The sequence below is a fragment of the Salmo trutta genome, unplaced genomic scaffold (assembly GCF_901001165.1).
Source record: "Salmo trutta unplaced genomic scaffold, fSalTru1.1, whole genome shotgun sequence".
In the NCBI taxonomy this organism is placed as follows: domain Eukaryota; kingdom Metazoa; phylum Chordata; class Actinopteri; order Salmoniformes; family Salmonidae; genus Salmo; species Salmo trutta.
In genome coordinates, this window is record NW_021823195.1 from 630,633 (window position 1) to 656,886 (window position 26,254).

The 26,254-nt window shown below is 51.2% G+C and overlaps 1 protein-coding gene across 1 annotated transcript in view; it reads right to left on the reverse strand.

The window, feature by feature from the left end:
* Positions 1-26,254, reverse strand: part of LOC115189573 (ankyrin-3) — a gene marked incomplete in the record, with an annotated part of 261,846 nt that overhangs the window by 24,551 nt on the left and 211,041 nt on the right. Inside the window, 5 exon segments of the mRNA XM_029748190.1 lie at positions 14,650-14,731; positions 17,756-17,782; positions 18,206-18,331; positions 24,971-25,096; positions 25,641-25,869. Of these exon segments, the coding sequence (XP_029604050.1) occupies positions 14,650-14,731; positions 17,756-17,782; positions 18,206-18,331; positions 24,971-25,096; positions 25,641-25,869 (590 nt within the window).

The window sequence follows — 26,254 nt, forward strand, 5'->3', positions numbered from 1 at the left end:
ACGACAGAATGACAGCTACAGTTAAGTCACATCACAGCCAATCACAACGGCTCATGCACTAAAGATCAACAAGTGTAAAGTTTTACAAACTAGGCTTGGTCTCCATGACGGGGGCCATGTTGGACCCTGCAACCTGACTGCATTCCTTCTCCTGTCCTGCAGCCGGCCTACTGCTCCTCCTCTCTTCCTTCCATCTCCTTCTCTTCTTCTCTCTGCCGGCCTGCTCAACCTCTGCTTTCACGTCTCTACAAGACCTGGATGTAGTATTGGACCTGGATGTAGTAGTGGACCTGGATGTAGTATTGGACCTGGATGTAGTAGTAGACCTGGATGTAGTAGTAAATCTGGATGTAGTGGTGGACCTGGATGTAGTAGTGGACCTGGATGTAGTATTGGACCTGGATGTAGTAGTAGACCTGGATGTAGTAGTAAATCTGGATATAGTAGTAGACCTGGATGTAGTAGTAGACCTGGATGTAGTATTGAACCTGGATGTAGTAGTGGACCTGGATGTAGTAGTAGACCTGGATGTAGTAGTGGACCTGGATGTAGTAGTGGACCTGGATGTAGTAGTAAATCTGGATGTAGTAGTGGACCTGGATGTAGTATTGGACCTGGATGTAGTAGTAAATCTGGATGTAGTATTGGACCTGGATGTAGTAGTAAATCTGGATGTAGTATTGGACCTGGATGTAGTAGTTGACCTGGATGTAGTGGTGGACCTGGATGTAGTAGTAGATCTGGATGTAGTAGTAGACCTGGATGTAGTATTGGACCTGGATGTAGTAGTGGACCTGGATGTAGTAGTAGACCTGGATGTAGTATTGGACCTGGATGTAGTAGTAAATCTGGATGTAGTAGTAGATCTGGATGTAGTAGTAGACCTGGATGTAGTATTGGACCTGGATGTAGTAGTGGACCTGGATGTAGTAGTAGACCTGGATGTAGTATTGGACCTGGATGTAGTAGTAGACCTGGATGTAGTGGTGGACCTGGATGTAGTAGTGGACCTGGATGTAGTAGTGGACCTGGATGTAGTAGTAAATCTGGATGTAGTAGTGGACCTGGATGTAGTATTGGACCTGGATGTAGTAGTAAAACTGGATGTAGTATTGGACCTGGATGTAGTAGTAAATCTGGATGTAGTATTGGACCTGGATGTAGTAGTTGACCTGGATGTAGTGGTGGACCTGGATGTAGTAGTAGATCTGGATGTAGTAGTAGACCTGGATGTAGTATTGGACCTGGATGTAGTAGTGCACCTGGATGTAGTAGTAGACCTGGATGTAGTATTGGACCTGGATGTAGTAGTAAATCTGGATGTAGTAGTAGATCTGGATGTAGTAGTAGACCTGGATGTAGTATTGGACCTGGATGTAGTAGTGGACCTGGATGTAGTAGTAGACCTGGATGTAGTATTGGACCTGGATGTAGTAGTGGACCTGGATGTAGTGGTGGACCTGGATGTAGTAGTGGACCTGGATGTAGTAGTGGACCTGGATGTAGTAGTAAATCTGGATGTAGTAGTGGACCTGGATGTAGTATTGGACCTGGATGTAGTAGTAAATCTGGATGTAGTATTGGACCTGGATGTAGTAGTAAATCTGGATGTAGTATTGGACCTGGATGTAGTAGTAGACCTGGATGTAGTAGTGGACCTGGATGTAGTAAAAAATCTGGATGTAGTATTCGACCTGGATGTAGTATTGGACCTGGATGTAGTAGTGGACCTGGATGTAGTAGTAAATCTGGATGTAGTAGTAAATATGGATGTAGTAGTAAATCTGGATGTAGTAGTTGACCTGGATGTAGTAGTTGACCTGGATGTAGTAGTAAATCTGGATGTAGTATTGGACCTGGATGTAGTAGTAAATCTGGATGTAGTAGTAAATCTGGATGTAGTAGTGGACCTGGATGTAGTAGTGGACCTGGATGTAGTAGTAAATCTGGATGTAGTAGTAAATCTGGATGTAGTAGTGGACCTGGATGTAGTAGTGGACCTGGATGTAGTAGTGGACCTGGATGTAGTAGTGGACCTGGATGTAGTAGTACATCTGGATGTAGTAGTGGACCTGGATGTAGTAGTGGACCTGGATGTAGTAGTAGACCTGGATGTAGTAGTGGACCTGGATGTATTAGTGGACCTGGATGTAGTAGTGGACCTGGATGTAGTAGTAAATCTGGATGTAGTAGTAAATATGGATGTAGTAGTAAATCTGGATGTAGTAGTTGACCTGGATGTAGTAGTTGACCTGGATGTAGTAGTAAATCTGGATGTAGTATTGGACCTGGATGTAGTAGTAAATCTGGATGTAGTAGTAAATCTGGATGTAGTAGTGGACCTGGATGTAGTAGTGAACCTGGATGTAGTAGTGGACCTGGATGTAGTAGTGGACCTGGATGTAGTATTGGGCTTGAATGTATTGAAGGAGGAGCGCTGTGACCTGTTGTTATCTGACCTGTTGTTATCTAACCTGTTGTTACCTGACCTGTTGTTATCTAACCTGCTGTTATCTGACCTGTTGTTATCTGACCTGTTGTTATCTGACCTGTTGTTATCTGACCTGCTGCTAGAGGCTACACCTGACCTGTTGTTATCTGACCTGCTGGTAGAGGCTACATCTGACCTGTTGTTATCTGACCTGCTGCTAGAGGCTACACCTGACCTGTTGTTATCTGACCTGTTGTTATCTGACCTGTTGTAATCTGACCTGCTGTTATCTGACCTGCTGTTATCTGACCTGTTGTTATCTGACCTGTTGTTATCTGACCTGCTGTTATCTGACCTGTTGTTATCTGACCTGTTGTTATCTGACCTGTTGTTATCTGACCTGTTGTTATCTGACCTGCTGTTATCTGACCTGCTGTTATCTGACCTGCTGTTATCTGACCTGCTGTTATCTGACCTGCTGGTAGAGGCTACACCTGACCTGTTGTTATCTGACCTGTTGGTAGAGGCTACACCTGACCTGTTGTTATCTGACCTGTTGTTATCTGACCTGTTGTTATCTGACCTGCTGCTAGAGGCTACACCTGACCTGTTGTTATCTGACCTGCTGGTAGAAACTACACCTGACCTGTTGTTATCTGACCTGCTGGTAGACGCTACACCTGACCTGTCTTTAGATACACTACCTGGCACTTGGCCCGTTCTACTGCTCTCCTTCCCTCCCGACCTGCTGCCACTCTGACTCTGGTTCTGTTCTGATTACAAGGGAACACTCTTCACTGCTTTCACTGGAATTCACTGGTCCAATCTTTTCCTAGCAACAGGCTGTGTAACTGCTTAGCATTCTGCTTTCTCACAGGAATTATTTGACTGGATATTTGAGTTATAGGGACTTTAACTGGTAATCTGGACCTGGATATTTGAGTTATAGGGGCTTTAACTGGTCATCTGGACCTGGATATTTGAGTTATAGGGGCTTTAACTGGTAATCTGGACCTGGATATTTGAGGTATAGGGGCTTTAACTGGTTATTGCTGGACTCTTGACAGAGACAGAACTCTCTTTACTGTTCTCCTCCACCCTGTTCTCCTCCAGTCTGCTGAAGGCTGCCTCCACCCTGTTCTCCTCCACCCTGTTCTCCTCCACCCTGTTCTCCTCCACCCTGTTCTCCTCCACCCTGTTCTCCTCCACCCTGCTGAAGGCTGCCTCCACCCTGTTCTCCTCCACCCTGTTCTCCTCCAGCCTCCACCCTGTTCTCCTCCACCCTGTTCTCCTCCACCCTGTTCTCCTCCAGCCTCCACCCTGTTCTCCTCCAGCCTCCACCCTGTTCTCCTCCACCCTGTTCTCCTCCACCCTGTTCTCCTCCAGTCTGCTGAAGGCTGCCTCCACCCTGTTCTCCTCCACCCTGCTGAAGGCTGCCTCCACCCTGTTCTCCTCCACCCTGTTCTCCTCCACCCTGTTCTCCTCCAGTATGCTGAAGGCTGCCTCCACCCTGTTCTCCTCCACCCTGTCCTCCTCCACCCTGCTGAAGGCTGCCTCCACCCTATTCTCCTCCACCCTGTTCTCCTCCACCCTGTTCTCCTCCACCCTGTTCTCCTCCAGCCTGCTGAAGGCTGCCTCCACCCTGTTCTCCTCCACCCTGTTCTCCTCCAGTCTGCTGAAGGCTGCCTCCACCCTGTTCTCCTCCACCCTGTTCTCCTCCACCCTGTCCTCCTCCACCCTGCTGAAGGCTGCCTCCACCCTGTTCTCCTCCACCCTGTTCTCCTCCAGTCTGCTGAAGGCTGCCTCCACCCTGTTCTCCTCCACCCTGTTCTCCTCCACCCTGTCCTCCTCCACCCTGCTGAAGGCTGCCTCCACCCTGTTCTCCTCCACCCTGTTCTCCTCCACCCTGTTCTCCTCCAGCCTGCTGAAGGCTGCCTCCACCCTGTTCTCCTCCACCCTGTTCTCCTCCAGTCTGCTGAAGGCTGCCTCCACCCTGTTCTCCTCCACCCTGTTCTCCTCCAGCCTCCACCCTGTTCTCCTCCACCCTGTTCTCCTCCACCCTGTTCTCCTCCACCCTGCTGAAGGCTGCCTCCACCCTGTTCTCCTCCACCCTGTTCTCCTCCACCCTGCTGAAGGCTGCCTCCACCCTGTTCTCCTCCACCCTGTTCTCCTCCACCCTGCTGAAGGCTGCCTCCACCCTGTTCTCCTCCACCCTGTTCTCCTCCACCCTGTTCTCCTCCACCCTGTTCTCCTCCAGCCTGCTGAAGGCTGCCTCCACCCTGTTCTCCTCCACCCTGTTCTCCTCCAGTCTGCTGAAGGCTGCCTCCACCCTGTTCTCCTCCACCCTGTTCTCCTCCAGCCTCCACCCTGTTCTCCTCCACCCTGTTCTCCTCCAGTCTGCTGAAGGCTGCCTCCACCCTGTTCTCCTCCACCCTGTTCTCCTCCAGCCTCCACCCTGTTCTCCTCCACCCTGTTCTCCTCCACCCTGTTCTCCTCCAGGCTCTGAGGAAGACAGCAGACTGAATACTATACTACCAGGCTGGATGAGGTTAGCATGGAGGTTAGGGGAGAGCTCTGGCAGGTTATGGTTGTTAGTGCAGTTCCCTGTTAGAGGAGACCTCTGGCATGGTATGGTTGTTAGTGCTGTTCCCTGTTAGAGGAGACCTCTGGCATGGTATGGTTGTTAGTGCAGTTCCCTGTTAGAGGAGACCTCTGGCATGGTATGGTTGTTAGTGCTGTTCCCTGTTAGGGGATACCTCTGGCATGGTATGGTTGTTAGTGCTGTTCCCTGTTAGAGGAGACCTCTGGCATGGTATGGTTGTTAGTGCTGTTCCCTGTTAGAGGAGACCTCTGGCATGGTATGGTTAGTGCTGTTCCCTGTTAGAGGAGACCTCTGGCATGGAGGTGGTGCTATAAATGGTACTGCCAGGGGCTGGTGTGGTGCTATAAATGGTACTGTCAGGGTCTGGTGTGGTGCTATAAATGGTACTGCCAGGGTCTGGTGTGGTGCTATAAATGGTGCTGCCAGGGGCTGGTGTGGTGCTATAAATGGTGATGCCAGGGTCTGGTGTGGTGCTATAAATGGTACTGCCAGGGGCTGGTGTGGTGCTATAAATGGTACTGCCAGGGTCTGGTGTGGTGCTATAAATGGTACTGCCAGGGTCTGGTGTGGTGCTATAAATGGTACTGCCAGGGTCTGGTGTGGTGCTATAAATGGTACTGCCAGGGTCTGGTGTGGTGCTCTGAATGCCAGGGTCTGGTGTGGTGCTATAAATGGTACTGCCAGGGTCTGGTGTGGTGCTATAAATGGTACTGCCAGGGTCTGGTGTGGTGCTATAAATGGTACTGCCAGGGTCTGGTGTGGTGCTCTGAATGCCAGGGTCTGGTGTGGTGCTATAAATGGTACTGCCAGGGTCTGGTGTGATGCTATAAATGGTACTGCCAGGGTCTGGTGTGGTGCTATAAATGGTACTGCCAGGGTCTGGTGTGGTGCTATAAATGGTACTGCCAGGGTCTGGTGTGGTGCTCTGAATGCCAGGGTCTGGTGTGGTGCTATAAATGGTACTGCCAGGGTCTGGTGTGGTGCTATAAATGGTACTGCCAGGGTCTGGTGTGGTGCTCTGAATGCCAGGGTCTGGTGTGGTGCTATAAATGGTACTGCCAGGGTCTGGTGTGGTGCTATAAATGGTACTGCCAGGGTCTGGTGTGGTGCTCTGAATGCCAGGGTCTGGTGTGGTGCTATAAATGGTACTGCCAGGGTCTGGTGTGGTGCTATAAATGGTACTGCCAGGGTCTGGTGTGGTGCTATAAATGGTACTGCCAGGGTCTGGTGTGGTGCTATAAATGGTACTGCCAGGGTCTGGTGTGGTGCTCTGAATGCCAGGGTCTGGTGTGGTGCTATAAATGGTACTGCCAGGGTCTGGTGTGGTGCTATAAATGGTACTGCCAGGGTCTGGTGTGGTGCTATAAATGGTACTGCCAAGGTCTGGTGTGGTGCTATAAATGGTGCTGCCAGGGGCTGGTGTGGTGCTCTGAATGGTGCTGCCAGGGTCTGGTGTGGTTCTATAAATGGTACTGCCAGGGTCTGGTGTGGTGCTCTGAATGGTACTGCCAGGGTCTGGTGTGGTGCTCTGAATGGTACTGCCAGGGTCTGGTGTGGTGCTATAAATGGTACTGCCAGGGTCTGGTGTGGTGCTCTGAATGGTACTGCCAGGGTCTGGTGTGGTGCTATAAATGGTACTGCCAGGGTCTGGTGTGGTTCTATAAATGGTACTGCCAGGGTCTGGTGTGGTGCTCTGAATGGTACTGCCAGGGGTTGTGGTCTGAAAGACAGTCAGGGGCTTGATATTGTAGAGGGGCTTCTACCCAGTCAGGGGCTGGTCTAACAGGGGCCTCATTAGAGGCCTCTACCCAGGCAGGGGCTGGTCTAACAGGGTCCTCTATAGGGGCCTCTACTGAGTCAGAGGCTTGTCTAACTGGGGCCTCATTAGAGGCCTTTACCCAGTCAGGGGCTGGTCTAACAGGGTCCTCTATAGGGGATTCTACCCAGTCAGAGGCTTGTCTAACAGTGGCCTCATTAGAGGCCTTTACCCAGTCAGAGGCTTGTCTAACAGGGGCCTCATTAGAGGCCACTACCCAGTCAGAGGCTTGTCTAACAGGGGCCTCATTAGAGGCCTTTACCCTAGTCTGTGACATGATTACACCTGACCTTCTGACCTAGTCCCTTACACCCCTGACATCCCTTCAGAGTTATGCTCACCAATCTGAAAAAACTGCAGTCTTTCTTCAACAATATCCCGCTTGCTCATGTCAATCGCACCACTGCGAGTCATCTCAAACATCTTCCCTTCATGGAAGGGGAACGGGTTTGGCTCGCTAGTCGGCGTGGTGCTATCATCGGTCGGGGTTCTGGCAGGGGTCGTGTCTGGGGTCGTGGCCTGTGACCTGTCGTCTGCTGCCAGCCCAAACGGCTTCGGCTCGTCGTCTTTTATCCTGGCGTCAACCACTTCATTGTCTCCTCCTATACTGGACCAGGGGTCAAAGTCCAGACCTTTAGTAGCAACAGTTTTAAACGGAGAGTCAAACGCCTCCTCTAGCTTGTAACTGAAGTACGTATCAGAAAACCCATCGTTGTCCTTCTGGTCCTGAGAGATGGCCCCATCTGTTTTTATATCAACTGGATCACTTTTAGCTTGAGCCTTTCTGGATTCCTCCTCCGGTGTTTTTTCCTCTTCGATGGCCTCTAGTTTGGTCTGACTGAAGGAACGGTCGCAGGACCGGAGCATGCTGTCTGAGGTCCACACGTCCTTCCTGCTGTCCGGCATGCTGAAGGGTTTAGTGTCTATCTCACACAGACCATCGTCCTCATCCTGCATGTCATACCCATCCAGGGAGTCGACCTCGGTAGCGTCAGTGTCATGAGAGAACTCTGCCGTCGTGGCGATAGAACAGTCTGTTATGGACTGGTCATTTCCATTCTGTTCAGAGTCGTACTCCTCTGTTTTACCAACTTCATAAGTTCCATTCGTTTTGTTAGTTACTGGCTCTTTGTTGTTTCTGTTTTTATCCTGTTTTGGGGATTTGGACCCATTCTTGATCTCCTGCTCCTGCCCCTCTGAGATCTTAAAGGTGTATTTCTTAAAGGAGATGGGCTGGAAGACGGACTCATCATCACTGGAGTCACTGTCGTCAGCCCCGGGGGGGACCGGGGAGGGGGGCTGGACTCTGATGATGGGCTCCGTGAGGAGGTGTTTATCATGCTCTTCCTGGAGGTTGACCTCCATCATCTCCATCTCCGCCTCAGAGGAACCACATGATCCCTTCTTCTTCTTCTCCTCGGGACCGGACTGCTCAGAGTCCAGGGGAGGCGGAGGAGGGAACTGGATGTACGCTACTCCTTTGTCTTTAGGTGTCTGTCCAGCCTGGTGGTTTCCATTCTTAAGGTCAGCTGCTGTGACATTAGGTGTCTCTGGTCTGAAGTCCTTGAAGGAAAATACCTGGCCCTGCTCCTCCTCTGAGGAGTCCTCGGAGACCTCTGGGATAGGGCTAGGCTGGAAGGGAGTGAAGCCCAGGATGGAGTCTGGTGTTCTGGAGGTGAGGTCATAGCTGATCTCCTCTGAGCTAGGGGTCTCCGGGGTGAGGGGACTCTTCCCTGAGCTGTCTATGAAAGATACCTGCTCTAGCGTGTCATCGTCAGGACTGGCCTGAGGTGAAGAGGGCTGTTTCTGTTTGTACAGTACTCCTCCTCTGCCCTCTCTTTCTCCCTGCCTACCCACCTGGACACTCACATAGACAGGTAATGTTTTGATGCCTTTGAAGTTTTCTCTGGTGGTGGTTTTCTCTGGTGCTAATCTCTCTTGTATTTCTCTTGTGCAAGTGTCATGCACATTGTTCAAGTTTGAATCTTTTGGTGCATTATCTAATATTTCAAGAGATGTGTCTGTTAGTTCTTCTGTCTTTGTAGGGCTTGTTACTGGGCTGACCCTTATTCTGTTCTTATTTAGTATAGGGATTTGGGATGTCTTTTCAGATGGCTTAGTTACTGTGTCTTGTTTTGCTTTCTCTGACTGATCGCTGTCTGAGTGACTAGACACAGACCTGACTGGGATCTGGGACTCTGTCTTTTTTCTAAGATTCTTGTTTTGTGCATCCCCATGGTCTTTAGACACAGGTTCAGAATGAGCAACCCTATTGGTTGTGGGACTTGATGCAACATGTTTGGAAGGAGAATCCCTCATAGAAACCTGTTCTTTTCCAACTTCCCCACTGTTCTCCTTGGGTGCGTCATGTGTAGGACTATGTGATGGTGGTCCCTTTACACCCTTACTGATCCCAATGCCCTGACTCTCCTGGCTCAATGGGCTTGTTTTCTCTGATTCTTTGTCAGTCTGACCTGGTAGGTGTTTTTGGGCTGTGGTGTATGGTAGGTTCTTATTAGTCAGTTTGTCTCCTGATTGTTTTGGGGCAGCTGATGAGACAACTGATTTGCTGCTATTGGAAGCAGGTCCTTTGAGTTTCTCTGGAATCTTTTTAAAAGGACTTCCTTCCTCTGTGGCCTCAGACCCTTTAGTTGTCTTTCCTCCAGTGAACAGTTGATTCACTGGCAGCTTGTTCTCCTGCAGTCTGCTGACTGGGGGTGTGGACTGTACTAGCTGAGGACTACTCTTATCTTGGTTCTGAGCCTCTGATTCAAACTTCATCCTAACAGAGCTCACTCTAGAGAAGGAGGCTTTAACCTGGGTTGGCTCAGAGCATTCCTCCGCCTTTGTCTGCTTTTTGGATGTATCCTCACTGAAGCGGGAGAGAACAGCTCTCTCTGGACTGTTGGGTAGACTAGAGGTCTTCCTCTCAGTCGTACTACTGAACAGTTTGTTCCCCCTTCCCTTGCCCCACTCCTCCCCCTCTGCCTTGGCTTTCTGCTGGGTTTTCTCTGGGCTATTACAGGTGGAGCTGGGCCCAGACCTGGTCTCCCTGGGGTCTCTCTTTGGAGGCTTTTTCTCTGGGGATTGCAGTTCGTCGTTCAGTTTCTCAGTTTTGTCACGGAAAAACTGAGAGACCTCGCTTAGTTTCTCCTCAGCTTCCTTGACAGTTTGATCCACGCGGTCCTCGTAGATGAGCTTCTCTCTGTTCCTGTCCAGCTTGTCCTCAGTGAAACGCATCCACACTGCATGTTTTGGGCTGCCTGGCTCTGTGGTGTAATGCAACACTGTCACTTTGTCAAACTTGTCATCCTTATGAGAACATTTACCTGACTTAGAAGATGTATCCTTTGATGACTTGAAAGTGAACTCTTTCCTGGGCACGGCCTCTTTCACACCGTAATCGCTCTCTGCCCCATGCGACTCTGAGGTAATTTGGTGTGTTTGGTCAGCCATAGAGTCCTCTGTATCAGAGTGGGATATGTCTAGTTTCTCAGAACGGAGCATCTTCTCAGCGAACCTGTAAGACTCTCCCCTGAGTTCAGAGAGCTCGTCATCGTGATACTCTACAGAGTGCTGGCTGAGCAATTTGAGAGCTTTGTAGGAGTCATCGGCCATGAGCTGAGTGGAGCTGGGCCGGCTGTCATTGGCAGTAAGCTCCTCCCCTTCCTGCTGCGCCTCGTCGTAATCAGGCAGTTCTTGGATTCTGTGGTCTCCTTTATAGAAATAAGAGTCTGGAATCTTCTTGGTCTCCCTGATAATCACCTCAGTTGGTTGGAATGTGTTTCCTTCTTTTTCTATGTGAACCTCCATTATTCTTTTGGCTTTAGTGTCATTATCAATGAACCTAGGGGTGAGTTCATCCCCTTTGACAGAGTCCTGGCCAGCCTTGTGCTCAAACAGTCCAGCTAGTTCTTTGGAGGGGTCCCTTCCGGACTGGAATGCTTTCATGATGTCTCTGACTGACATGGTCTCCTCGATCCTCTCCGAGCCGTCTTTCAGCTGCGGTTTGTGGTAAACCATGCGCGTGGTGGTGGTGATGTGGGTCTCCTCTTTGAGCCTCATGCTTTTGCTAACGACAGAGTCAGAGTCGTCAGACACTTTGATCTGGAAGGATTTGACTTTGTCTTTGATGGAGGCGGCGGCGGAGGAGGAGGCCTCTGGTTCAATGCAGGCCGGCGATGCTGAGGCTGCCTCCTCCATCTGCACCTCACAGGGTTCGTCTGGGTGCTCGTAGCTCCTGATATGGACCACCTCGGTCCTAGTCTCGGTGATGCAGGGGGGGATGGGGTCAGTGAAGGGGGGTTTGGGCCCGGTGCTCTCTGCACTTTGGGGGGCTGAAGGAGTCTTTTCACTCCTGGTTTCAAAGCCGCTGTCTGACAGAGGACTCTTATCCTGCTCATGAGATAAGTCCTCTGGTGACTCCAATATGGCGTCAGGTCCATAATATGACTCTGCTAGTTTACATAAGTCTTTCTCAGAGGCAGAGGTACGCATACCCGAGGGAGGCATCTTGAGTTTTTTTAGTTTCTGTTTGTCCTCCCCTTCCCTTTTCGCCTCCTCATATCTGCTCTTCATCTCGGCCATCTTAGAAAGAGAACTAGCACCTATGTCATTGGCCAGGTAGTCAACAACCTTGGCTAAATTCAACTCTTTACTGGGCATAGATTGGGACCTAAAGGAGAGTGTGTTCGCGTCAAACGGAGGGTGAAAGAATTCCTTAGCACTTTGCTGGGCTTCCTCTAACTCATCTTTAGAGAACTCCTCCCACTCCTCCTCCTCGGAGGGCTTCCCTCTACAGGCTTGACTATCACTCACCACATCCTTGGTCAGTATCTCACTGACTTTAACAAGATCCTCCTTCACTTTCTCTACTATGTTGAAGGGCTCCTCGTCCTCCATCTTAGGCTCTTTAGGGGTCTGAGACTGAACGTTCCTGGCTGTTCTGGGGTCAGTCTGCAAGATGGCCGTCATCCTGATCAGATCCTCCTTCATATCGGCCACGTCTTTCAGGATGTCCTGATTGGAGGATAGGGAGGAGGGTGGGGTTAGAGCGAGCCCTGGTGGGGTGATGTAAGGAGGGGACTTCACCGCCGTCTTTGACCTGCGAGAGTCTGCAGACGACATCTTCAGCGACCCAGGCCCTTTTTTCATTTGGGACTCGGTCGTAACGTTGAGAAAAGAGTATACAGGTACAGTCATTGTATTGGGTGTTGCTGAGGTGGTGGAAGAGGTTTGAGACCTCATAGAGCCGTAGACAGAAGTTGAGGTGTTAGATCTACGCGAGGACGCCGATTTGAGTGTTCCGTACCCTGAAGAGTTAAATGTCCTTTCGGCCTCATTTATAGCTGCACTAACACTGGAAGTGGCGGCGTGAGTGGTGGTCTGTATCCTCTCCTGCAGACTGCTAGACCTATCAGAGAGCAAACAGGAGCAGGGGGAGGAGGGAGAGGGGGAGGAGGACTGAGAAGAAGAGGCGTACTTCATGGGAGAAACTAATCCATTCACCATAGCAGAGGCTTCTGAGGAGTGGGCTGGTGAGGACAGAGAGGGGAGGGGCTTCCCCTTAGACGGAGCTGAAGTAGTGGACAGGCCAGCGATGGTTCTGACAGGGGAGGAGGACGAAGAGGACAGACCAGCGATGGTTCTGACAGGGGAGGAGGACGAGGAGGACAGACCAGCGATGGTTCTGACAGGGGAGGAGGATGAAGACGACAGGACTGATTTGAAGGGTAAACTAGAGGTGTGCATGTTGGCTGTGCACTTGGGAGATTCGGGTTGAGTCATGGTTGATCTATCTGGAACAGACCCTGTGTTAGAGGCTGGGGTGGTCCTGGAAGAAAATGGGGTGGATAGTCCTTTAATGAAGACAGGATCTGCTCCAGGTTTAGAGGAAGAGGACACCAGGCTGGCAGAGACCTGGACCGGGTACTGGGCCTGCTGTACAACAGTCTTAATAGGGGAGGCCATAGTTCTATAGGATCTGACAGGTAAAGAAGCTATGTCGCCAGAGGATTTGACTGAATGTGACGGTGAGGCTCCGAGGGTAGATTTGATTGGAGAGGCGGAGGAGAGCAACCAGGCAGACTTTAGTGGCGATGCAGATGGTGTGTTGGACGGTGAGCCGGAGACGGAGACCAGTCCACACCTTGCTTGGACAGTGTGGGGAAGAGGCGCAGCCGACCATGCCTTGTAAGATCTTGTTGAAAAGACAGGTTTGTGAGTGTAACCAGCAGGCAATGTTCTTGCTGTGCTTCGCTCAACTGTTTCTTTAAATAAGCAAAATGAAATCCAACAGAAAATCAACAGAAAATGGTTGAAAAACAGAGAGACCAGAGGGGGGAAAAAATGTGTCAGTTCTATTATCAAGGGAGGAAGAACAATACTTTGATGAAGAGTTGAAATGGGAATGACGAAGCCGTAAAAGGAAATATGATCCACTATGATCCATGGTTACGACAACGTTACACAGCAAGATGGAAAAAGAAGCTCCAATGAAGCACATACAGCAAAACAACCACTTAAGATCAATGACAAACTAAACATAAACATGGCAACAAGACAAATGCACAGAACCCAGAATAACATCCAACTGTTCTCTGTACACTTGGGATGTGCTACATTCCCTCTGGCTATGCAGATCAATCTGTGTCTTTTATCTGTTTGGTCTGATGTTCCACCTTTCCATTTCCCCCACAAATTAGGGTGTTCTGACAAAACAGAGGTAGACACTATACAGAAGCCTCCATCTGTCTGTATCACAGCAAGATATATGGCAGAACACAGCTCTAGGTTTCAGCTCCATGATATCTCTACATGTCATGCAAGACTGAGTCCCCTTAGTGACAAGCGACTACGCTGGAAACTGTAGCAAGACTGAGTCCCCTTAGTGACCAGCGACTACGGTGGAAACTGTAGTAAGACTGAGTCCCCTTAGTGACCAGCGACTACGCTGGAAACTGTAGCAAGACTGAGTCCCTTTAGTGACCAGAGACTACGGTGGAAACTGTAGCAAGACTGAGTCCCCTTAGTGACCAGCGACTACGGTGGAAACTGTAGCAAGACTGAGTCCCCTTAGTGACCAGCGACTACGGTGGAAACTGTAGCAAGACTGAGTCCCCTTAGTGACCAGCGACTACAGTGGAAACTGTAGCAAGACTGAGTCCCCTTAGTGACCAGCGACTACGGTGGAAACTGTAGCAAGACTGAGTCCCCTTAGTGACCAGCGACTACGGTGGAAACTGCAGCAGCTGAGAGAAAGTCAGCAGCGACCTTCCATGCATTTCCCTACAACAGAAAGGAAACGCTATACAATCACAAAGCCAATCATTATGTGAGTCAATCAAAGCAAAATCTGTATGGCGCGATTCGAGTTATTTTTTATTGCCGGTAAAAAAATTATATCTTAAATAAAAAAAAAAAAACATTGTGGGCAAGCACAGCACAGTAAATTAAAACACTAATCAAACCAAACCAATCACAGCACAGTAAATTAAAACACTAATCAAACCAAACCAATCACAGCACAGTAAGTTAAAACACCAATCAAACCAAACCAATCACAGCACAGTAAGTTAAAACACCAATCAAACCAAACCATGCAAAGTAAACCATGTCAGAAACGAGCATGTGGATTTACAATACAAGTTATGTAGGTGAGAATAGGCAGATATCACATATAAATATGTAATAGCTATAATCTGTATTGTTCACTCCAATATGCAACATGTTAATGCAAATCATCTCCAAGCATATTATTATTATTGTTGTTATAGAAGTTAGTGAAAATGTCTCACTCACTCGTGGCGGGCTCGGCGAGATAGCTGTACCGCTTACGTAAGGCTAGAGATGTAAAGGTATGGCGTCGTTCTGGCTTTTCAGTCTGCAACGACAACACAACATCCTATCAGACAGTAAATGGTAGTAGCTATCTATCCCTGGGTGCTATCTCTGGGTGGTATCTCTGGGTCTGCTATCTCTGGGTGGTATCCCTGGGTGCTATCTCTGGGTGCTATCCCTGGGTCTGCTATCTCTGGGTCTGCTATCTCTGGGTCTGCTATCTCTGGGTGGTATCTCTGGGTCTGCTATCTCTGGGTCTGCTATCTCTGGGTCTGCTATCTCTGGGTTGTATCTCTGGGTGGTATCTCTGGGTGGTATCTCTGGGTGGTATCTCTGGATGGTATCTCTGGGTGGTATCTCTGGGTCTGCTATGCTATCTCTGGGTCTGGTATCTCTGGGTGGTATCTCTGGGTGGTATCTCTGGGTCTGCTATCTCTGGGTGGTATCTCTGGGTGGTATCTCTGGGTGGTATCCCTGGGTGGTGTCCCTGGGTCAACTCGTCAGATCAATAGGATCTGAAACGTAGGGTTTTATAACTGACAGTAAATGGTAGTAGCTGGGTGGTATCTCTGGGTGGTATCTCTGGGTGGTATCCCTGGGTCAACTCCTCAGATCAATAGGATCTGAAACGTAGGGTTTTGGAACTGACAGTAAATGGTAGTGGCTACCTCTGGGTGGTATCTCTGGGTGGCATCTCTGGGTGGTATCTCTGGGGCTGCTATCTCTGGGTGGTATCTCTGGGTCTGCTATCTCTGGGTCTGCTATCTCTGGGTCTGCTATCTCTGGGTCTGCTATCCCTGGGTGCTATCTCTGGGTGGTATCCCTGGGTGGTATCTCTGGGTGGTATCTCTGGGTGGTATCTCTGGGTGGTATCTCTGGGTCTGGTATCCATGGGTGGTATCCCTGGGTGGTATCCCTGGGTGGTATCTCTGGGTCTGCTATCTCTGGGTCTGCTATCTCTGGGTCTGCTATCTCTGGGTGGTATCTCTGGGTGGTATCTCTGGGTGGTATCTCTGGGTGGTATCCCTGGGTGGTGTCCCTGGGTCAACTCGTCAGATCAATAGGATCTGAAACGTAGGGTTTTGTAACTGACAGTAAATGGTAGTAGCTGGGTGGTATCTCTGGGTGGTATCTCTGGGTGGTATCTCTGGGTGGTATCCCTGGGTGGTATCCCTGGGTCAACTCCTCAGATCAATAGGATCTGAAACGTAGGGTTTTGGAACTGACAGTAAATGGTAGTGGCTATCTCTGGGTGGTATCTCTGGGTGGTATCTCTGGGTGGTGTCCGTGGGTGGTATCTCTGGGTCAACTCCTCAGATCAATAGGATCTGAAACATAGGGTTTTGGAACTGACAGTAAATGGTAGTGGCTACCTCTGGGTGGTATCTCTGGGTGGCATCTCTGGGTGGTATCTCTAGGTCTGCTATCTCTGGGTGGTATCTCTGGGTCTGCTATCTCTGGGTCTGCTATCTCTGGGTCTGCTATCCCTGGGTGCTATCTCTGGGTGGTATCTCTGGGTGGTATCCCTGGGTGGTATCCCTGGGTGCTATCTCTGGGTGGTATCTCTGGGTGGTATCTATGGGTGGTATCCCTGGGTGGTATCTCTGGGTGGTATCCCTGGGTGGTATCCCTGGGTGGTATCCCTGGGTGGTATCTCTGGGTGGTATCCCTGGGTGGTATCCCTGGGTGGTATCCCTGGGTGGTATCTCTGGGTGGTATCCCTGGGTGGTATCCCTGGGTGGTATCCCTGGGTGGTATCTCTGGGTGGTATCCCTGGGTGGTATCCCTGGGTGGTATCCCTGGGTGGTATCTCTGGGTGGTATCTCTGGGTGGTATCCCTGGGTGGTATCCCTGGGTGGTATCTCTGGGTGGTATCCCTGGGTGGTATCCTGGGTGGTATCCTCTGGGTGATTATCCCTGGGTGGTATCCCTGGGTGGTATCTCTGGGTGGTATCCCTGGGTGGTATCCCTGGGTGGTATCTCTGGGTGGTATCTCTGGGTGGTATCCCTGGGTGGTATCTCTGGGTGGTATCTCTGGGTGGTATCCCTGGGTGAGTTTACTGACTGTGTCTCTTCTAAGAACTGTGATAACTGAACTGGCCAGTGTTACTACAACATTGTTACATTAAAACAATCTACGTCGTTAACGGTAGCCTATTAACAACATACGTAAAGAAAATCAACCATGAATTGATTTCCTTTGGCTTTATTGGTAATGTAGAAAAGTGTTGTTATTAAAATCTAAGCAGTAAATCACCAACAGCTCTGTGTGGTTTAGTTAAAGAGTGTTTTCCTAAAGCTACAGATCAGGGGACATGGAGGGATGGGTCGAGGTAGAGCCTGGTTAAGGGACAGATCAGGGGACATGGATGGACGGGTCGACGTAGAGCCTGGTTAAGTTAAAGAGTGTTTTCCTAAAGGGACAGATCAGGGGACATGGAGGGATGGGTCGAGGTAGAGCCTGGTTAAGGGACAGATCAGGGGACATGGAGGGATGGGTCGAGGTAGAGCCTGGTTAAGGGACAGATCAGGGGACATGGAGGGATGGGTCGAGGTAGAGCCTGGTTAAGGGACAGATCAGGGGACATGGAGGGATGGGTAGAGCCTGGTTAAGGGACAGATCAGGGGACATGGATGGATGGGTCGAGGCAGAGCCTGGTTAAGGGACAGATCAGGGGACATGGATGGACAGGTCGACGTAGAGCCAAGGGTTTACATTGGGACACATCATGCACTATGTAGAGGCTAACAGTTCAGGAGCTTCACAGAAGCAGAGCTAAATGACCCAATGGCAGCAGCAGAGGACACAGAGCAGTGCCTTATTGAACAGCAAAGAGCAGTGCCTTATTGAACAGCAAAGAGCAGTGCCTTATTGACCAGCTAGGTCACCAGAGAAGCACAGCCATGGAGGTACAGGGGTAAAGGTCACCAGAGAAGCACAGCCATGGAGGTACAGGGGTAAAGGTCACCAGAGAAGCACAGTCATGGAGGTACAGGGGTAAAGGTCACCAGAGAAGCACAGCCATGGAGGTAAAGGGGTAAAGGTCACCAGGGTACTGTATATTACCTCTTCATCTGGGTCTGACTCCATTTCCTTGGGTTCCCAAGATGCATTGCAGATGCAGGTGGAATAAGGAGGGGAATGGACAGGATGTAAAAAGGAATGATTGACAGAAAACAGTTAGAGAAGCCACCGCAAAGCCAGCAAAGAAAAACACAGAAAACAAACAGCATTGAAAATCCAACACTAACAGCAGATTGGAAGCCACAGAAACCAACGGCAACAAACCACAAAGTCAGCCAGTTGAAAAAAAGAGCAAGGCGCCAAATGCATGAAATCCCAAATCAGATGGGAGATTTGGTTGGCTAGGAAACAGCCAAAGATAACCACTATGAAGCTCAAAACAGATAAAAGACACACTCAGGAAGCACTTCACCTCTAGCATACTGCTCTAACCCCCAGAATGAGGATGAGGATGACATGGACCACAGCCATTACGGCAGCCGAGTGCCTTACCTTCTTCAGCGCAGGGAGAGTGATGTTCAGGTTACACACGGCCGTCTGGGGGAAACCCTTAGCGGTCTTAGCGGTCTCCTTCAGGAATGTCAGACGGCCACAAGGCTCCTGGCTGTTGTCTCTGACCTAGAGAGGAACCAAAGCATTTAGGGTTTATGGCTCCTGGCTGTTGTCTCTGACCTAGAGAGGAACCAAAGCATTTAGGGTTTATGGCTCCTGGCTGTTGTCTCTGACCTAGAGAGGAACCAAAGCATTTAGGGTTTATGGCTCCTGGCTGTTGTCTCTGACCTAGAGAGGAACCAAAGCATTTAGGGTTTATGGCTCCTGGCTGTTGTCTCTGACCTAGAGAGGAACCAAATAATTTAGGGTATATTCAACACATGAAAGAATGCACCGAGTTTACGTCTCTTAATGCTATAGATCAACTCTACTACTGTGATGTCAGGAAACCTCTATCCTAAGAGTTCCTGAAGGTAAACTGAGTTCATGAAGGGAGAGTACTCATTAAAACCAGTGATCCAGTTCAGTAGGTACGGACAGGGTCAGAACGGACCTGTTGGAGGGCTCACCGGATCCAGAGGGACGGAAAGCCCTGTTGCTGCAGCAGAGTCCAGAACGGACCTGTTGGAGGACTCACCGGGTCCAGAGGGACGGAAAGCCCTGTTGCTGCAGCAGAGTCCAGAACGGACCTGTTGGAGGGCTCACCGGGTCCAGAGGGACGGAAAGCCCTGTTGCTGCAGCAGAGTCCAGAACGGACCTGTTGGAGGGGTCACCATATCCAGAAAGACGGAAAGCCCTGTTGCTGCAGCAGAGTCCAGAATGGACCTGTTGGAGGGCTCACCAGGGTCCAGAGGGACGGAAAGCCCTGTTGCTGCAGCAGAGTCCAGAACGGACCTGTTGGAGGGCTCACCAGGATCCAGAGGGACGGAAAGCCCTGTTGCTGCAGCAGAGTCCAGAACGGACCTGTTGGAGGGCTCACCAGGATCCAGAGGGACGGAAAGCCCTGTTGCTGCAGCAGAGTCCAGAACGGACCTGTTGGAGGGCTCACCAGGATCCAGAGGGACGGAAAGCCCTGTTGCTGCAGCAGAGTCCAGAAAGCCAACGACAGATCAATGAGAGGCAGAAAGGAACGAGGTTATGGCCTCCAGGCCTTGTTCTAAAGAGGTTTGTTCCCAAGCCATGAGTCAGTGGAGAACATCACGCAGCCTCCTACCCAGGCCATGAGTCAGTGGAGAACATCCAGCAGCCTGCTACCCAGGCCATGAGTCAGTGGAGAACATCAAGCAGCCTCCTACCCAGGCCATGAGTCAGTGGAGAACATCAAGCTGCCTCCTACCCAGGCCATGAGTCAGTGGAGAACATCACACAGCCTCCTAGCCAGGCCATGAGTCAGTGGAGAACATCACGCAGTCTCCTACCCAGGCCATGAGTCAGTGGAGAACATCACGAAGCCTCCTACCCAGCCAGGCCATGAGTCAGTGGAGAACATCACGCAGCCTCCTACCCAGGCCATGAGTCAGTAGAGAACATCACGCAGGCTCCTACCCAGGCCATGAGTCAGTGGAGAACATCAAGCAGCCTCCTACCCAGGCCATGAGTCAGTGGAGAACATCACGCAGTCTCCTACCCAGCCAGGCCATGAGTCAGTGGAGAACATCACGCAGCCTCCTACCCAGGCCATGAGTCAGTGGAGAACATCACGCAGTCTCCTACCCAGGCCATGAGTCAGTGGAGAACATCAAGCTGCCTCCTGCCCAGCCAGGCCATGAGTCAGTGGAGAACATCCAGCAGCCTCCTACCCAGGCCATGAGTCAGTGGAGAACATCAAGCAGCCACCTACCCAGGCCATGAGTCAGTGGAGAACATCACGCAGCCCAGTCTCCTACCCAGCCAGGCCATGAGTCAGTGGAGAACATCAAGCAGCCACCTAGCCAGGCCATGAGTCAGTGGAGAACATCAAGCAGCCACCTAGCCAGGCCATGAGTCAGTGGAGAACATCAAGCAGCCTCCTACCCAGGCCATGAGTCAGTGGAGAACATCACGCAGCCTCCTACCCAGGCCATGAGTCAGTGGAGAACATCAAGCAGCCTCCTACCCAGGCCATGAGTCAGTGGAGAACATCACGCAGCCTGCTAGCCAGGCCATGAGTCAGTGGAGAACATCACGCAGCCTGCTAGCCAGGCCATGAGTCAGTGGAGAACATCACGCAGCCTCCTACCCAGGCCATGAGTCAGTGGAGAACATCCAGCAGCGCCCTACCCAGGCCATGAGTCAGTGGTGAACATCACACAGCCTGCTAGCCAGGCCATGAGTCAGTGGAGAACATCACGCAGCTCCTACCCAGGCCATGAGTCAGTGGAGAACATCACGCAGCCTCCTACCCAGGCCATGAGTCAGTGGAGAACATCACGCAGACTGCTAGCCAGGCCATGAGTCAGTGGAGAACATCACGCAGCCTCCTACCCAGGCCATGAGTCATTGGAGAACATCACGCAGCCTGCTAGCCAGGCCATGAGTCAGTGGAGAAGATCACGCAGCCTGCTAGCCAGGCCATGAGTCAGTGGAGAACATTAAGCAGCCTGCTAGCCAGGCCATGAGTCAGTGGAGAACATCACGCAGCCTGCTACCCAGGCCATGAGTCAGTGGAGAACATCCAGCAGCGCCCTACCCAGGCCATGAGTCAGTGGAGAAGATCACGCAGCCTGCTAGCCAGGCCATGAGTAAGTGGAGAACATCACGCAGCCTCCTACCCAGGCCATGAGTCAGTGGAGAACATCACGCAGCCTGCTAGCCAGGCCATGAGTCAGTGGAGAACATCACGCCGGCTCCTACCCAGGCCATGAGTCAGTGGAGAACATCACGCAGCCTGCTAGCCAGGCCATGAGTCAGTGGAGAACATCCAGCAGCGCCCTACCCAGGCCATGAGTCAGTGGTGAACATCACACAGCCTGCTAGCCAGGCCATGAGTCAGTGGAGAACATCACGCAGCTCCTACCCAGGCCATGAGTCAGTGGAGAACATCACGCAGCCTCCTACCCAGGCCATGAGTCAGTGGAGAACATCACGCAGACTGCTAGCCAGGCCATGAGTCAGTGGAGAACATCACGCAGCCTCCTACCCAGGCCATGAGTCATTGGAGAACATCACGCAGCCTGCTAGCCAGGCCATGAGTCAGTGGAGAAGATCACGCAGCCTGCTAGCCAGGCCATGAGTCAGTGGAGAACATTAAGCAGCCTGCTAGCCAGGCCATGAGTCAGTGGAGAACATCACGCAGCCTGCTACCCAGGCCATGAGTCAGTGGAGAACATCCAGCAGCGCCCTACCCAGGCCATGAGTCAGTGGAGAAGATCACGCAGCCTGCTAGCCAGGCCATGAGTAAGTGGAGAACATCACGCAGCCTCCTACCCAGGCCATGAGTCAGTGGAGAACATCACGCAGCCTCCTACCCAGGCCATGAGTCAGTGGAGAACATCACGCCGGCTCCTACCCAGGCCATGAGTCAGTGGAGAACATCACGCAGCCTGCTAGCCAGGCCATGAATCAGTGGAGAACATCACGCAGCCTCCTACCCAGGCCATGAGTCATTGGACAACATCACGCAGCCTGCTAGCCAGGCCATGAGTCAGTGGAGAACATCACGCAGCCTGCTAGCCAGGCCATGAGTCAGTGGAGAACATCAAGCAGCCTGCTACCCAGGCCATGAGTCAGTGGAGAACATCAAGCAGCCTGCTAGCCAGGCCATGAGTCAGTGGAGAACATCAAGCAGCCTCCTACCCATGCCATGAGTCAGTGGAGAACATCAAGCTGCCTCCTACCCAGGCCATGAGTCAGTGGAGAACATCACACAGCCTCCTAGCCAGGCCATGAGTCAGTGGAGAACATCACGCAGTCTCCTACCCAGGCCATGAGTCAGTGGAGAACATCAAGCTGCCTTCTACCCAGGCCATGAGTCAGTGGAGAACATCACGCAGCCTCCTACCCAGGCCATGAGTCAGTGGAGAACATCACACAGCCTCCTAGCCAGGCCATGAGTCAGTGGAGAACATCACGCAGTCTCCTACCCAGGCCATGAGTCAGTGGAGAACATCACGAAGCCTCCTACCCTGCCAGGCCATGAGTCAGTGGAGAACATCACGCAGCCTCCTACCCAGGCCATGAGTCAGTGGAGAACATCCAGCAGCCTGCTACCCAGGCCATGAGTCAGTGGAGAACATCAAGCAGCCTCCTACCCAGGCCATGAGTCAGTGGAGAACATCACGCAGCCCAGTCTCCTACCAGCCAGGCCATGAGTCAGTGGAGAACATCAAGCAGCCTCCTACCCAGGCCATGAGTCAGTGGAGAACATCAAGCTGCCTCCTACCCAGGCCATGAGTCAGTGGAGAACATCACACAGCCTCCTAGCCAGGCCATGAGTCAGTGGAGAACATCACGCAGTCTCCTACCCAGGCCATGAGTCAGTGGAGAACATCACGCAGTCTCCTACCCAGCCAGGCCATGAGTCAGTGGAGAACATCACGCAGCCTCCTACCCAGGCCATGAGTCAGTGGAGAACATCACGCAGCCTCCTACCCAGGCCATGAGTCAGTGGTGAACATCACGCAGCCTGCTAGCCAGGCCATGAATCAGTGGAGAACATCACGCAGCCTCCTACCCAGGCCATGAGTCATTGGACAACATCACGCAGCCTGCTAGCCAGGCCATGAGTCAGTGGAGAACATCACGCAGCCTGCTAGCCAGGCCATGAGTCAGTGGAGAACATCAAGCAGCCTGCTAGCCAGGCCATGAGTCAGTGGAGAACATCAAGCAGCCTGCTAGCCAGGCCATGAGTCAGTGGAGAACATCAAGCAGCCTCCTACCCATGCCATGAGTCAGTGGAGAACATCAAGCTGCCTCCTACCCAGGCCATGAGTCAGTGGAGAACATCACACAGCCTCCTAGCCAGGCCATGAGTCAGTGGAGAACATCACGCAGTCTCCTACCCAGGCCATGAGTCAGTGGAGAACATCAAGCTGCCTTCTACCCAGGCCATGAGTCAGTGGAGAACATCACGCAGCCTCCTACCCAGGCCATGAGTCAGTGGAGAACATCACGCAGCCTGCTAGCCAGGCCATGAATCAGTGGAGAACATCACGCAGCCTCCTACCCAAGCCATGAGTCATTGGAGAACATCACGCAGCCTGCTAGCCAGGCCATGAGTCAGTGGAGAACATCAAGCAGCCTGCTAGCCAGGCCATGAGTCAGTGGAGAACATCAAGCTGCCTGCTAGCCAGGCCATGAGTCAGTGGAGAACATCAAGCAGCCTCCTACCCAGGCCATGAGTCAGTGGAGAACATCAAGCTGCCTCCTACCCAGGCCATGAGTCAGTGGAGAACATCAAGCAGCCTGCTAGCCAGGCCATGAGTCAGTGGAGAACATCACGCAGTCTCCTACCCAGGCCATGAGTCAGTGGAGAACATCACGCAGCTCCCTACCCAGGCCATGAGTCAGTGGAGAACATCACGAAGCCTCCTACCCAGGCCATGAGTCAGTGGAGAACATCACGAAGCCTCCTACCCAGGCCATGAGTCAGTGGAGAACATCACGCAGTCTCCTACCTAGGCCATGAGTCAGTTGAGAACATCACGCAGTCTCCTACCTAGGCCATGAGTCAGTGGAGAACATCACACAGTCTCCTACCTAGGCCATGAGTCAGTGGAGAACATCAAGCAGCCTCCTACCCAGGCCATGAGTCAGTGGAGAACATCACGCAGCCTCCTACCCAGGCCATGAGTCAGTGGAGAACATCACGCAGTCTCCTACCCAGCCAGGCCATGAGTCAGTGGAGAACATCCAGCAGCCTCCTACCCAGGCCATGAGTCAGTGGAGAACATCAAGCAGCCTCCTACCCAGGCCATGAGTCAGTGGAGAACATCACGCAGCCCAGTCTCCTACCCAGCCAGGCCATGAGTCAGTGGAGAACATCAAGCAGCCACCTAGCCAGGCCATGAGTCAGTGGAGAACATCAAGCAGCCACCTAGCCAGGCCATGAGTCAGTGGAGAACATCAAGCAGCCTCCTACACAGGCCATGAGTCAGTGGAGAACATCACGCAGCCTCCTACCCAGGCCATGAGTCAGTGGAGAACATCACGCAGCCTACTACCCAGGCCATGAGTCAGTGGAGAACATCAAGCAGCCTGCTACCCAGGCCATGAGTCAATGGAGAACATCCAGCAGCACCCTACCCAGGCCATGAGTCAGTGGAGAACATCAAGCAGCCTACTACCCAGGCCATGATTCAGTTGAGAACATCACGCAGCCTGCTACCCAGGCCATGAGTCAGTGGAGAACATCACGCAGCCTGCTAGCCAGGCCATGAGTCAGTGGAGAACATCACGCAGCCTGCCTGCCAGGCCATGAGTCAGTGGAGAACATCACGCAGCCTCCTACCCAGGCCATGAGTCAGTGGAGAACATCACGCAGCCTCCTACCCAGGCCATGAGTCAGTGGAGAACATCACGCAGCCTCCTACCCAGGCCATGAGTCAGTGGAGAACATCACGCAGCCTGCTAGCCAGGCCATGAGTCAGTGGAGAACATCACGCAGCCTCCTACCCAGGCCATGAGTCAGTGGAGAACATCACGCAGCCTGCTAGCCAGGCCATGAGTCAGTGGAGAACATCACGCAGCCTGCTAGCCAGGCCATGAGTCAGTGGAGAACATCAAGCAGCCTGCTAGCCAGGCCATGAGTCAGTGGAGAACATCAAGACAGTAATAGAGTATGCGTACCTTCACACAGAAAGGAAGCCGGTTCTCTTTGAATGCGTAGAAGTTGAGCACCAATAGCTGTCCAGCCTTGGCCAGAGGAGCTAGGTTCCCATAGCAGTCCACATAGATGGGCCTCCCCTCCAGAACCTAGGAGACATCATCATTCAGTACAGGTGCATCAAAGCTGGAACAGAGAGACTGAAAAACAGCTTCTTTTTCCACTTTATATAATGTTTACATACCCTACATTACTCATCTCATATGTATATACTGTACTCTATACCATCTATTGCATCTTGCCTATGCCGTTCGGCCATCACTCATCCATATATTTATATGTACATATTCGTATTCATTCCTTTACACTTGTATAAGGTAGTTGTTGTGGAATTGGTAGATTACTTGTTAGATATTTACTGCACGGTCGGAACTAGAAGCACAAGCATTTCGCTACATTCGCATTAACCTCTGCTAACCATGTGTATGTGACAAATACATTTGATTTGATAATGACATCCTGGTCACACAGCTTGGTCCAACCATACAGTGTTCAAGTCCTTTTAGAATCATGTATGGTGTAGGAATACATTCCCTTCTAGAATCATGTATGGTGTAGGAATACATTCCCGGCATTGTGATGGATGAGAGCAGGAGGTGTACATAGGAAGTGGAAGCAGCAGGTGAATCCCACCTCAATGTCTTTGCTCCTGGCCACCTCCTCAAAGTTCTCCTGCTGTTCCAGGGTTTTGTCCACCTTGTCGTCTGTCATACAGAAGCAGCGCAGGCGGGACTCCATAGGGTCGTTCATCTTGGCGAACACCACGAATTTGGCCATGTAAGGAACACAGATGAGCTCTCTGTACAGCTGGGTGGCCAGGCCTACAGTCTCTGGGATCTGGTGGCAGTCAGCAAGCCAGAACCTGAAACACACAGGACAGATACAGGTTATAAACACACACAGAACAGGACAGATACAGGTTATAAACACACACAGAACAGGACAGATACAGGTTATAAACACACACAGAACAGAGGACAGATACAGGTTATAAACACACACAGAACAGGACAGATACAGGTTATAAACACACAAAACAGGACAGATACAGGTTATAAACACACACAGAACAGGACAGATACAGGTTATAAACACACACAGAACAGAGGACAGATACAGGTTATTAACACACAGAACACAGGACAGATACAGGTTATAAACACACACAGAACAGGACAGATACAGGTTATAAACACACACAGAACAGGACAGATACAGGTTATAAACACACACAGAACAGGACAGAT